Source organism: Clinocottus analis, unplaced genomic scaffold (assembly GCF_023055335.1).
Source record: "Clinocottus analis isolate CAN_PGR_092001 unplaced genomic scaffold, fCliAna1.0.p SCAF_13, whole genome shotgun sequence".
Classification (NCBI taxonomy): domain Eukaryota; kingdom Metazoa; phylum Chordata; class Actinopteri; order Perciformes; family Cottidae; genus Clinocottus; species Clinocottus analis.
Genome location: NW_027175854.1, coordinates 12,693,444 through 12,707,935, shown reverse-complemented (window position 1 = coordinate 12,707,935; position 14,492 = coordinate 12,693,444). Strand labels below are relative to the sequence as shown.

General features: G+C 41.1%; 2 protein-coding genes across 2 annotated transcripts in view; both read right to left on the bottom strand.

Annotated features, from left to right (window-relative positions):
- Positions 1-204: 204 nt before the first annotated feature.
- Positions 205-9,091, bottom strand: LOC137784307 (long-chain fatty acid transport protein 2). The gene is made up of 10 exons (XM_068574864.1): positions 8,542-9,091; positions 6,333-6,536; positions 5,970-6,128; positions 5,541-5,665; positions 4,927-5,121; positions 4,336-4,426; positions 4,023-4,221; positions 3,330-3,427; positions 2,858-2,988; positions 205-2,768 (listed from the first exon to the last, which is right to left on the bottom strand). The coding sequence occupies exons 1-10, from the start codon at positions 9,017-9,019 to the stop codon at positions 2,592-2,594; spliced, it is 1,857 nt and encodes a 618-aa protein (XP_068430965.1). The 5' UTR covers positions 9,020-9,091; the 3' UTR covers positions 205-2,591.
- A 2,459-nt stretch (positions 9,092-11,550) lies between these two features.
- Positions 11,551-14,492, bottom strand: part of megf10 (multiple EGF-like-domains 10) — a 45,101-nt gene continuing 42,159 nt past the window's right edge. The window contains exon 25 of the mRNA XM_068574870.1: positions 11,551-14,090. Within this exon, the coding sequence (XP_068430971.1) occupies positions 13,927-14,090 (164 nt within the window). The 3' untranslated portion in view covers positions 11,551-13,926. The remainder of the gene's footprint in view (positions 14,091-14,492) is intronic.

Below are 14,492 nucleotides of genomic sequence, written 5' to 3'. Positions count from 1 at the left end.
GGGGGCTTTAAAGGGCCAGAGTCCTTTTACAGACCTAATGAAACCTAAACCACGTGACCACCGACGACCGCGAGTGTGTGAGTCAATAATTAACTATAACAAACATTAGAGAAATTCCTAATAATATTAGCTTGGCACTGGATTTAGATAGATAATTACTTTATTGATCCACGAAGGGAAATTCAGGGTCTAAATAGCTCGAGACATCACACAACATAATATATACATACACACACTATTAAAAAGGATTGTCCAAAAAAATCAAAAACAAGGGGTGTGTTGTGCAGAGGGCTAACATAGCCAGTAGATAGTGAAGATAGGGAATTTGTAAGGTTAAAACAGTGAGTGCTTCATTTTTATTTGTTAAGGTGAGTCCTTCAAGGCATAAAATATATATTTTATGAAATGTGCTTTTTGGAATGTTTCAGCTAGTCAGACTTTTCTTCAATTTAAGATATTCAAAGACGTTAGAAGTTTATTTCATTTTTTATCAACATTTAAAATTCATACAGCAAACTATCTACATATCCGATACAATTTGCAATCATAGGAAAATATTATAATTTCTATTATATATAGTGTTTACAGTATCTGTTCTATCAACACAGAGGTATTAAGTTTCAACTGAATAAAGACTTACACATGTGTTATCTACACAAGATGGCACGCTTGGTGATGATCGAATTAAAAGACTGATACGTTTTCATAGGAAGACATTACTGAACATGTTATAGTACGAAGTGCTGGGTTAAGGTTAGCCTCACAGTTACATCTGGAACTCATTCGTCCCTTTGGACGAGTCACTCACTCTGCAAAGGGTGCCTTTTTATTCATAAAAACAAAGGCTTCTAAATTCATCACAACACTTGTAATGACTGGATAGTTCAATGCAGTCATCAAAAGTTAAATATGAAATATTCCCATCAAAAAAACCGAGAAAAAAAACTTTTCCACGAGGTTGGAGTGTATCAACGTTGTTGTGCGTACAGTGATTTTTGTTAATAACATTTCCAAGTTTTGAACCTAAAACTACTGCAATAACAGTTTAATTTTTGATTTGGCTATCTCCTCTTACTTAGATATCACTCAAACTTAAGCTCTTCCATATTTAAGACGTATTAATGTATCTAACCCTTTCTTCGAAGAAAACACAATTTCCTCAGACATTGAAGAAGCAACTAGCATTCATTCTCACATAAAAGTCTGAACACAAAACAAAAACAATAAGTCATTCTAATTCCAGTCATTCTCACCTACGTAAAAAAAGTCTGTGGAGGGAGTCTGTAAGAGGTACTGGATGGATTTTTTTTCCTAAAACTATCTATCTATCTATCTATCTATCTATCTATCTATCTATCTATCTATCTATCTATCTATCTATATCTATATCTATATCTATATCTATATATATATCTATATATATCTATATATAGATATATATAGATATATATAAACTCTTCTTGTCCTGCCAGACAGATTGGAGCCAACAAATGTCAGTCCCAAACATTGAATAATTCATCATCGAGTGTGTTTGTGTATTTTTATGTGTTTATAGGACAACTACCCAGAACCACAACCACACACTGAGTGCATTGTCACAGGTCAGTGGAACCCACTCTGACCTCTACATCATTTGACACAATGTGAAAAAAACATCTTCGAAATAAAGACCCGTCTCTGATAAAACGCTGTTTCTAAGAAAAGCCTGCTTCTCTCTGAAGAGGTGGATAAAGGCTCTGGCTACCATTTGAAAAATTCACACTGACCAAGTAACAAAGTAAGAAACTACTTTTGCAGGTATGGTCCAAATACTTTTAAATCCTCCTTTTATTACCCATAAAACAACAAACCAAAAAGATTCACCTCTACATATGTGCTTAAGGCTGTGATGTGGTGCAACTGTAGCTCACGTGGAAAGTTCTGGGACCATAAGGTAGCCGGTTTGATCCCTGGTCTCCCCAGAGTTTTGCGCGTCAAAGTGTCCTTAAGGAAGACACTGAAACCCCATTTGCTCCCCAGGTGCTTCACTGCAGCCTACATTACTAAGGATGGGTAAAATGTAGAGATTAATGTGGGATTAATAAAATAATATACAAAAAAAATCTGTCATGAGGGAATTAAATCCAGAAGAGGGCAGATACAGCTTTGTTTTTAGAGGGAGCAGTTTAAACAGTTGGGAGCTTCTCTATGTAGGACTGACAGGGCTCTCAAGTGTCACGCATTGAGCAGGACTGTCACACATTTCGGTCTTCAATCACGCCCTCCCGCCACACATCATATTTCTCACGCTGAAAAAAAAACTCCAGGCTATTTAATGTGCCGCAGCGCGCAGACCTGGTCGCGTGCTGTCCTCACCACGAAGGAATCAGGTGACATGTTGCTTTCTCTGGCAGTTATGGAAACAACAAATGCATTGTTGAGAGAAAAGATAACCTACAGTTTTTAGTCAGTTTTGCAGGCTCTGCTACACGCGGGTGTATATGCCACAACAAATACCCATAGTATTGACAGTTTTAAATACAAAAATCTAAATTAAATTGTGACCGTAACATCAAAAATCAAATAGTGGAATGGGGATGAATGGGGAATGTTTATAATCTGATCTTTCCGGACACAATGTCGTGATACAGACACGCAGTCAGAGGAATGTAGTCCTTCTGAGAGACATCTAAGAAATACAGCAGGTCCTTAGCGACCTCTGGGTTAAAACCCTCCTGGACCAGCTTCACCTTCTGCTGCTTGAAGGTCGCCGTCACATCCAGAGAGGTCTAGAAACATAGGGCAGGGACACACATGAGCACATTTACTTTACACTTAAAAACACACATGGCAGGTCATGAATACCTGCATGACCTACCTGTACTCTGAGAAACCACGGCCAGGCGTATGCAGGAAGGGTTTTTACTAAATGGATGTAGAGGTTTGTTCCATCTAATTTGTGATCCTGCTTTAAGACGACAGCGGCCATACCTGCCCGACCTTCATGTCCTGCTCACACACATATTGGAAAAGAGACACACACTGATTGTCATGAGGGAAAAGAACTGAACGAAAAGAGCAAACATTACAATTGCAAAGTAGAAGACACTGCTGGGTCCAGTAGTATTTCTCCTATTTGATTATTTTCTTTTGATTATTACCTACAGTAGATGTAGTTCAGAGAAGCAGACAGGAGAACCAGCACGGGGACAGAAGTAAAACGTATTTAGCTTAGCTGCTGACCGCCATCTACTGTACTGTGTGGGAATACACTGACATATACTGTATAGTATGTCTATATTCTATAAAATATAGAATATAGACAGATACTGAACACAATGTCCACAGACCTGGGATGGTGACTCCGTAGATGTTGGCCTCCTGGATAAAATCGAGAAGACCTAAAACCTCGGATACCTCGGTGGTGGAAACGTTCTCTCCTTTCCACCTGTCGAACAAGAGGCCAGATGCAGTTAAAATTGCATTAACCCTTTTTTTTTGTTGGGCATAGGAAACAAGTTATGAACGTTGACATATCATCACTTTTCAGGTGACTTTCACCAGTTGTGTAGTTACACATCCAGCAGTTATGTAGCAACATTATCATTGATTAGGGGTCATGTGGTCATCTGGCTACCCAGAGGATGGAAGTACAATATAAACTCTCATTCGGTCTCTACCAACTCCTCAGAGAAATAGGTCAATAATAACAATAGCTAGCTATGCTCTCGCTAAAGCCACAAGAGTCCATTGACAAAACCTTTTTTTTTTACTTGAACGGTGAATCTGAACTAAGCCTTTGAAACACTAAAGCTACACAATAACACAAACTAACTGAAAACTTGATCCAACGATAACCAGCCATCCCCGTGCTCCGCATGGTAAAAATGACTGTTTTCTTTTCCCAATGGAGTCTAGCGCCGTCGGTGAGGTCATCGATAGAAGCTAAAGCATGTTTGGTGTCGAACGTTTCTAAATGAAGTACAACTTCCCCTGCCAGGTGGCCTTAGTGCAGTCTTACATGCTACGGACAGTAGCAGTACCTGAAGGTGTCTCCGATGCGGTCACGGAAGTAAAGAAAGTCCCTGTGGTCTTGGAGCAGGAGGTCCCCCGTGTTGAAATAGACATCCCCAGCTTTAAACACGTCCATGAGCAGCTTCTTCTCAGACTGGACCTGGTTTCCAGCGTAACCCAAGAACTGGTTCATAGCGGTCAGAGGAGCTACAAGGACCCCTGCCTCTCCTGCGCATGGAAACAGGAAGCACCTTCAGTAGACAGGTGAGCAGTTCCTCTGAACATGCAGCTATGAGCGACAGCCTTTCATATTCTAAAGGTCTTGCCATGCGATTCACTTACCTATGCATGCTCGTATGCATCTTCCAGAGTCGGTGCGGACCGGCTCGTATGTTTGTGGATCATATCTCAGGAGCTCAAAGGGCATCGACAGCTGAAGAGGAAGAAAAAACAAACGTTGTGATTTGATGAGCCACCGCTTGGAACTCTGTTTGCGCTGGCCCCAGGGTTCTATGGTCTAACCTCAGGGTTCTATGCTCTGATCTCAGGGTTCTATGGTCTAACCTCAGAGTTCTATGCTCCGGCCTCGGGGTTCTATGCTCCGGCCTCAGGGTTCTATGCTCCAGCCTCAGGGTTCTATGCTCTGACATTAAACTAATTGTTGAAGTCACTGTCAATTGCATTTATTATTGAATGTTAGATTTGATGTGCCCTCATTGAGTACATTGAAACTTGTAAAATGGGATTGCAATATATTGTTTAGCAAGGCATGTAGTACTGTACTAACTCTCGTTAGAGTAAAATGAGAATGAATTGTTTCCAATATCACAATACATCGGAATTCTGTTGCCCTCCAAAATCACAAGATCTAATTAACACAGTGTGACAAGCTCCATGTGCCGAGGAATCACCCCTCACTGTTCGATGCCTGACCTTGTTGAAATAGCTCGCCCTTCCGATCGGCCCGACCTCGTCAGTGTAGTTGAGGAAGCCGATGCTGGCCTCAGTCAAGCCGTAACCCTCTCTGATCTGGATCCGACCGAAGCGTTGGACAAACTCCCTCCAGACATCGGACCTGAGACCACTTCCTGCCGCCAGCCGAACACGGTGAGTCCTCTCCTCTGGAACCTGGAAGCAAGAGAAGACTTCAATTAAAAAACAGCGCTTTACAATTTAAACAGTCCTACCGTTTAGGGAAAAGATGCTAATGTGCGGACTATTCCAGAGTAACATGATTGGGCGACAGGCGCAGACCACAAGGGTCTTTTTAATTGTGTGGCACCACCAGGAAGAAAACCCCAAAGCTCCATCAGGCTCCACCCACCACTAGTGTTCATGGTCCTCTATAGTTGAAACATTTCAATGACTCACAAACCTTACCTTAGTTGCTAAGACTGAATCTTAAAGACCCACCCAGCCTTTCTACCGCTTACGCTCAACAAGCTGATTTGCATCACCCAGTACGATCAAAATACAATTATCATTGGCTGCAATGAACACGGCCGCCTTTAAACCTCGAGTCAACTCTTACACAAAGTCGGTCTTACCGTGGGATGGTTGAACAGGTATCGACAGAGCTCCCCGATGTACTGCACCACCGTCACATCGTGTTTCACACAGTCCTTCCAAAATTGACTGGCGGAAAACTTCTTTTTCAAAACACAAGTCGCCCCTGTGATCCAAAGGAAAAGGTAGGGAGGAAATGGCAGGGCAAACAGTGCAAGACAACATAGTGCCGGAAACATAAAACAGGTCTAACAATGCCAAAACAAGCTACTCATAGCTGGAGCTAGAGTCTGACATTTCCCCTGCTGTGTTTTAGCCTTTTCTCTTGGTATGGGAGGAAGGGAGAATTCCTTATAGGCCAGTAAAAAGGATGTTTCCTCTAGCATTGGCCCTGGGCCTACAACCTACTAGATATAAAGCAACACATCTTCTAGGAATTGTGTACATTTCTCACAAAGTACGGTTCTTACCGAGGTGTATGCATCCTCCAATCCCCAACAGCGAGGCGGACATGTGGTAAAGAGGGAGAGTGACGTAGATGACATCATCAGATGTGGCTCCACACATATGAAGGAAGGACATGCTCACAATGGCTTTCATATGACCTATTCGGGCGGCCTTGGGGAGACCTGGAGGAGAAGGCAGCAGTCACTGAAGACACGCTCCACACAATAACAATCACATTTAGAGCACTAACTGCATTTCATACAGTTTCTTTTCTATCAGAGTACAGCCGAACTGCAAAAAACAGCAATCTAATTCAAACGTGATGCCTGTGTGCAGGGTTAGGCCTTCTGTAGATTAATATGTATATAATAACACTCATGCAGTACCTGTGGTGCCTGAAGTAAAGATGAAGAGAAAGTTTGACATGATGTCAACTTCTGGAAGATCACTGAGATTATCTCCTGACATATGTTCCACTTTATCCAGTAAAGTGCTGAATTCCTCCGAAGGTGACGTGTGAGCCACCATCCACACGGCCATGTCGTCGTCCTTCAGATCAGGCAGCACCTCCTCCGCCAAACAAATCAGATCTGGAGGAAACAAACACAATGAGGGATCACTGCTGGTCCATCAGACACCATGAAAGTTCACCGCTGGTACCATCAGACACCACGAGAGATCACTGCTGGTACCATCAGACACCACCAGCGAGCAAACAAAGTGCACCTGCAGAGCGGGTTACTCCACCCGATGCTCATTTTAGAGGCAGTTTGTGGCGTTGCATCACACTGAATTATTATAACACAGATGTGATCTTGTGTGAGGTTGTGGTCAACATAATAATGCCCCAAAACATTTACAGGCCACGCTGCAGAGAGAAGGGAGGCTAAAAGTCAACACAACCCTGAGCGTCGTGCTCGGGGCTCCGTGCCATTTACTGACGGTAAAGTCATGGCATGGTACTTCGCTCTCTACCACCAACTATCAACACAACTGATAGCATTGCTCATGTTAGGAAACGTCCATAGGAGGCCTGACTTTAAATGTTTGAACCTTTACCGCATGATAAAAGGACAGATGGCAACTTTGCGACAGCCACTCTCTCCAGATAACCCTTTGGTCTCGCTGACAGCCATATTCATGGGAGTTTCAAATAGGAAGGGAAACGGGTGACGGGACCTCACAGAAAGCAAGTCAACTCTAATTATTCAGGGTGTCTTGCAAGTTCTCAAGTTTAGGACCTTTACTTTATCAGCTGTGGACGACATATTTCACTTATATCATTACTTTTGGTGTTGAGCTGTAAAATAGTTAACTGTTCTGACAAAATGGATTTTATCCAACAGGTTTTCTGTTAATCCATTAATCAAATTGTTTCATCACGACATAACAAAAACAAACACTAATACTATCCATTTCGCGAAACAAAAAAAGTTATAGATTCACGCCAACCCTGACAAACTGATAGTCAATTTAATATTTCTCAGACGTTGAGCTGAAAAACTACCTTTGAAAGGGAACCGGGTGAATGCAGGCATGCTACCGGTTACTATATTTTTGCAAAAATAATATTTGATAGATCTGCTAATTTTACAACATAACAGTGTGCAGGGCCTCCTGCATATGAGGACTTTCACTTATTAAACATTAAGTGCACTTTGCTGACAATAGTTCTGTGCTTCTACTCAAATAAAATATTAAATGCAGGAAGTTTACACGGTGGTATTTTTTATGTATTTCTAAGTACTTCTTCCTCCCCTACTGTATTTATATTTGATTCCACCCAATTTTCACATTCCCATTACAATTGTTTACATACATTCTACTACTTATTGCAGTCAACATGACCTATTTCAGACAGAAGAATACTTTGCCCCAAAATGATAATTTATGTAACTTTTTCCAAATTCTTTTATTTTTTTTTCTTTCATAAGCTTTCTTGCAATAGTCTTTTATCCAGTGGTGGGCTTACTTTTTAAAACCTTCCGATGTCGGTGGGACAAGCAGCCCGACTATACTGCATAAGCTGTGTGGGAGTTTGCAAGCGCAGCCGCCATTTACTTCATCCAACAAGACTTTTACTCTTCTTCGTTCACTGTGGAGGTTTCAGAGAAAAACAAAGCTTCCTTCAAGAAAACAGGGTGAAGCAGGGTGAGTATTACACAAACGCTCATTTTGGGGGTATTCCTTCATTTCAATTTATCTGATTGAAATTCCCTGAGTCAAAATAATTCTACTGACATCATTGACTTGGTGTGAATGCAACCAAAGGGCCAAAGGTAAGTACATATTATACATGTATAAAGTTCAAGAAAGTGAACTGAAGTTGTTGACTATGCCCCAAATCCTGTCCGACTCGACACATACTCAGGTTTTAGGGTCCCATCATGTCCATCATATTGACAACAGATCTCTTTGTGTGTGTGTGCGTGCGCGCGCGTGTGTTAGTTGCATCTACCCCCACTTTTGTGGGGGGTGACAATATAACCCCCCCCCTCCCCCACTCGCCCTGCCCATAATTAAACATGATACATGGTGTGGTCCCAATCAACCGTGAGAGCGATGAGCGCGTGCGGGAGGGGGGACGTGCAGTACCTGCACCGACAACCAGCGTCCTGGCCCCGCAGCTGTGGAGGCAGTGCAGCAGAGACTTGGCTTTAATGTTGACGTTGAGGAAGGCCACTTGGCAGCCCAGTTTGCACAGCCCCAACCACGCGCACATGAAGTCCGGCTCGTTGGACATCAACAGTGCAACAATGTCTCCTTGTTTCACAGAGCCCTCCGTCCTGAACGCGTTGGCGAACCGGTTGCTTCTCCGGTCCACGTCCCGGTACGTGAGGGTCTGGTCTTCGAAGACGATGAAGGGTTTGCTCGGGTTCGTCTTCGCCTGGTGGAGGAAGCAGTCGAGGTACGTGACGATCCCCTGCTGCATGCGAGCCCGCAGCGTCTTGCCGCAGCTCCGGAGTTTCCAGTAGAACACGAGGTCCTTCCAGAGGAACGGGAAGGCCGCCCTCTGGAACAGCAGCAGGGCCAGCAGCCCCGCGAGCACGCTGCCGAGCACCGCAGCGATCATCTTACCGGGACGGGAGGCGCCACAGCGGGCTTCAGTGCGAGACGCTGCGACGCTGCGGAGGACGAGGCTCCAGGAAGCTTGGGGCCGGGCTGTGGCCCCTCATTATGCAGCTCCACGGGCCGCTTGGCAGCCAATGAGCGCCGCCGCGTCAGCCGGGCCGAAAACATCCGGAGCGGCTCCCCGCTGGCTGGTTTGGCTGTGATTCTCCGGAGAACGTGACAGACACGTTTTACATTCATTCAAGAAGTCGGTCAGTCAAAGAACAAACAAATACATAAATGCACCCACAATTTCAATAACTATTGTTATTATGCATTAAACAAATACATATTAGTTGTATATATTTATGTCATTTGTTTTATATATGTTATAAATTCTAAGGCATTGGGTGATAGTGAAACTGTCATTACTCAGAGTGTGTGTGTGTGTGTGTGTGCGTGCGTGCGTGTGTGTGTGTATATATATATATATATATATATATATATATATATATATATATATATATATATATATATATATGGTTTTCTTCATATCAAATGAATTATCTTCTACCTATACCTTTTCAGTCTTTCAGTTTTTGTATATTATATAGAATAATATTGTATTTTATTATATTGTAATGATTACCTGAATAAAACACACAAACAAACAAAACATCAACCCAGGTACACTTGAACGGCCATTTTACAGTTAATCACAATCGTCCATCTATTTAGAGCTGAACAGCATCAAAACTCAAAAGTGCTCATAAATTCCACAAGACGTCAAACAATTTCATCATAATATGTCAATTTATTCTAAAGCATTTACACAAAAAGCACTATAATGAAAAATATATCCCCAAAAACATAAAACAGAATCCCATTGTGGTTTTGGCTAAATCATGTGTCACCTTGTTGGGGAACAAGTGAAGCGTGTGTGACATGATTCTTCCTCTCAAACTTGATGATTAAAGAGTAAAGAAACAAATCAATTTGATGTATTTGTTAATCTTGGGTAAATCTCAAGCATTCCTTTCAGAGCAATCACTTTAGTGGTCATTTAAATACACAGTACTCTTTACACAAGAAAGTATCACAAAAGAAATGCAGTATCTGTAGAGGATCAGAGTCAGTGCTAAACCAAAAGCCACTTTTGTTCCAATTTTCATTTCGGACATCGCTAGGTGAATATTTTTACAGAACTGATCAAACTATATACAATATATTACAAACATATCAAATAAGCTCAGAATAGCTTAAGCCTGTTTGCTATTTCAGGCAATTCAAAATACAGGAAAGACAGAAAGAAACAATCATTCAAAAGAAACCATTTTCTGCCAATGCTCATCAGAGATTAATAACGTGAACTGGTCCTGTTGCAATCATCCTTTCAGAAAGCCAAAGTCCACCTTCACATGGGAAGCCCTTTCAGTGATTGAGATCAGCAATGGTGTTGAGTCTTATTGTTCAGTGCTCATTCGGTGGTCTGAAGACACTGAAGACAAGACTGAGACAAGATGAGAATGTAAGGATTTGGGGACGAGTCCTTGGAAGAAAATTTGGGCTCAGGTAGTGACACAAAGTCCCAGGTACTTTCAGTCAGTGATGTTATATAGATACAATGGGCCCGTGCACGCTTTTATGACCTTATGCTGCAATCCATCGCAAGCCAGAAGTTGATCATTCAGCGTTGGTATTCCTGCTTCATTCCTGAATTGAATCCATTCCAGTGAGTCTGCTCAAGAAAACATGGCCGCAGCTACCCAATGTTGGTGTGTTGCAAGTCTCTTGTGACAGAAGACCAAACCATCTTCAAATGAACAAGTAATGAATACAGTCGGAAGATAATTTCTCATGCAAAATATAAGTCCCACCATTATTAAAAATGAGATTTTTTAAAGAAATTGTGTGACTTTAAATCCTGAAAACCTTTTAAGAATCTGCGGTAACCCGGTTAGAAGTAGGCTTGTAGCCTACTACTTATTAATCAATTGAAGGGAAATGAAAATGGCAACTACAACATTGTTCAAGCACGTTTTACAACACAAACACGACACCAAACTCAACATGGATGAAAAGGTGCTCCGTCATATTGCTATAGGACGTCAGGAGTGCTTATGTCGGCCAAGATGGATCATGCCCCGAGTTTCCGACTTCCAATTCTGACTTGAATTCCATTGTTTTTTTTAGTGTTGGATCGCGACTAATTTAGAGTTCCAAGGACAATGGATTGCAGCATTAGTGATGCTAAAGTTAGTTACAAAGCACACACACACTCTTTCACACACACACAAACATAAACACACCATTGAAATTTTTATTTATATATATATATATACATATATATATATATATATATATATACATATATATATATATATATATATACATATATGTATGCATGTATATATGTATGTATGTATGTGTGTATGTATATATATATATATATATATATATATATATATATATATATATATATATATATATATATATATATATATATATATACCAACAATGTGTTGGATAGTCAAATGAGTTACTTTGGTTTTTGGGAATAACTCTCGATGGGGCCCCACACCCCACGGGCCCCAATGCAACTGCAACCACACCGTCTATATATACACCCCTGCTTTTCAGTCCATTATAGTTAGTCAAGCAACAAACAACAGATCATCATATAATCATCATCATACTTCAGCAACTATATGGAGCAGGACAACCAATACCTAACGTAAAAAATGGAAACTGTGAAGAATGCCTGTTGGACAAACCAACCAGAACCTCATTAGTGTTTCAGGACAGGGCTGTGTGTTATATTATCCCTCTTCAAATACAGAAACTAAACATAAAGTAACACTATTTAAATTGTAGTCACCGTCAGAGGTTTTGTGTGTTGTTCGTCAAAAGGATGGAATTTAGAAAGAGCAAGAGTCAGCCGTTAGAAAGCAAAATGATGTCCAGACATACACAGCCAAACATAATAATACATGATTGAATGTGCACAGGGGAGCGAAAACACAAAAAAAGTAATTCAAAGCGCTGGACCCTATTTTCAACCAGCTTGTGCCATAAATTCTTCTTCTTCATACAAACAAGAGATAAAGTTCATACCAAAGCTGTACATTGTTCATTGTCTGTCCCACATTCGCTTTACAACAAAGAAGTGTATATCTGAAATGTCCCAGATTGTTAAAAACAGTGGATATACAAAAAGAGTCTTGTATTTAAGCCTGACTTTTTTTTAGAACCTTGAAAGTTTAGATTGGAGGAAGCACCAGTTAAGGGGTTGTCAAGCACATTGCTGCCTGTCCCACATTAATGATGCATTTGATACTATCCAACCAAAACATTCTGGCTTGTAAAATGCAGTGGACAAAAAAAAGACAGTGCACTAAAGCTCACACGGTTCTTAAACATTTGTTTAGTCAGTAGAAAGCCCAGGTGCTGAGTTCCTGCAGTGGAAAAGGGCTTCAAGTGCCTCCTGAACAACACTGTGCTGCTCAGCTTGTTGACGTCCAACATTTTCTGCCATCTAATGTCATCTAGTAGCTAGGTAATAACACTCCATTTATGCATAAAATAAGATTCAAGCAAACAAACAAAACATAATGCATTATATTCAGTCGTTATAAAATGAAACAGGATAAATAACAGAATATAGGACCATTGTGATGAGTATTTTACAGTATACAGGGTACAAATAAATGTATATACCGAATAGCATCCCAGTTGGGAGGCTGGGATTTGTGCTTGAAAACTGGGACATGTATGTATATTCTTTTTTTATTTTTTATTCTATCTTAATTCTGCTAACACTGTGATTGGATGTTGGAGTCTTAATTAGGCTGTCAACAGACCTAGTGCACTCTGGACCAATCGGAGCAATGAGGAATACTCCTGACAGATGAAGGCTCTAGCCTGCTTTCTAACGAGGCCAACATGACTTCTACTGTCAGAGCGTAGGTTGCTCGTTATACTGGTCCCCCAAAAAATTACCTCAAATCCAATACTGGTACAATGAGAAGAGGTTCATCTCACGATCTCTTCGATAAAACAATTGGAGGGCTTTGAACTACGGTAATAAAAATAGCATTTGGTTAGCTACGTACAGCTAAGTACTGACTATTCCAACATCAAATACTCTTTCTAGAAATGTCTAGTATTTGATATAATTGCTAATATTCCATCACATATCCATTTTCTAATACTGCTGTTACAAAAATAGAACTTTGATTGGTATTGAATGTTATACGCGAACATGATTAAGGCTTCAGGATACTTGAAAAAAAGGACCTTGATTATTTACCAGCGTCTGAAACCACCTTTGGGTGGAGCTGAGTCCGACAGTGTACTGAATAATCCAACAATCAGGGCCACTTTTCGCAGGAAGGTGTCGCCAGGTGTGCAGAGGTATAAAAAGGTCACTTTTTAAGGGTGTGACTAAGTGCAACGCCACAAATGTTTAGCCGCCACCTGATTGTGTGTTATTGACATTTGTATGATATGTCGCATTGAGACTACAAGACACTCAAAAGGAACTGAGTTCTTAGAGATGGATCGTCAGAAGGAGGCTGTGAGCAGGTTTTTATAGAACAGCTAGAGACACGTCTGTGGTGAGTAGTCACATCATATGAACAGCTTCGTTCACAGCACACTGACTGAACTTCTCAGGCACGTGGAATGATCTTCAAAGTCTTCGTCGTCAGTTCACAAATTGCTGTAAAAAATAACAGCTATACCTCAAAACTAACCTTCAAACACTTACATTCCCACTTTGTTCAGAATGAAGCTATGATACATCATTACAAGTCAAAGTATAACAGAGAGAAAAGAAGTGAAAGCGTGTTGTGGGTACGAAGTGGAACAGCCAGGCCGGAGTTGCAGACTGGAGGTGAGACCTGGTCTCTGGACTGAGTCTCTGTGCCGTCATTCAATGTCCGGCTCCTTGTGCTCGGGGGATGGACTCTCTCTGGCTGGCAGGAGGTCGTAGTGACAGGGGATGTGGCTGTTTTTTGGTAGATCGTAAGGATCCTGACCAAACTGTATGTCACCATTGCTGTCTCCCGTCAGCTGGATGCTACTTACAGGCTCTGAAACCAAAGACAGGCAGGTTGGCAGTTGCAGGAAGAATTAAGTACAAAGCAAAGTAAACTTAAATTGTACCGTAAACTGTCAAAAATAAAATGTACATGTAAGTGATTAAGTATTTGATAAAACCTGAATGATAAAAGTTAGTTATTGTAAAAGTTAGTGTATTTGTAATAATAATGCACAAACTATTTTCCTTTCTTCCTTCATGTGAATGAGCCAGAGACTTAGGCTGGAGGCGGGCTTCAAGGAAACTAGTGCGTTTGCTCTTTTGCTTCCGTCATTTTATTCTCAAAAGTGTAACTTTTTTTGATTCCTACGCTGAGCAATTTTCATAGGAATGAACGGGGCCCCGCCTCCAATGCTGTATCAGTTATCTTTAAACACCCTTGCTAAACACAGAT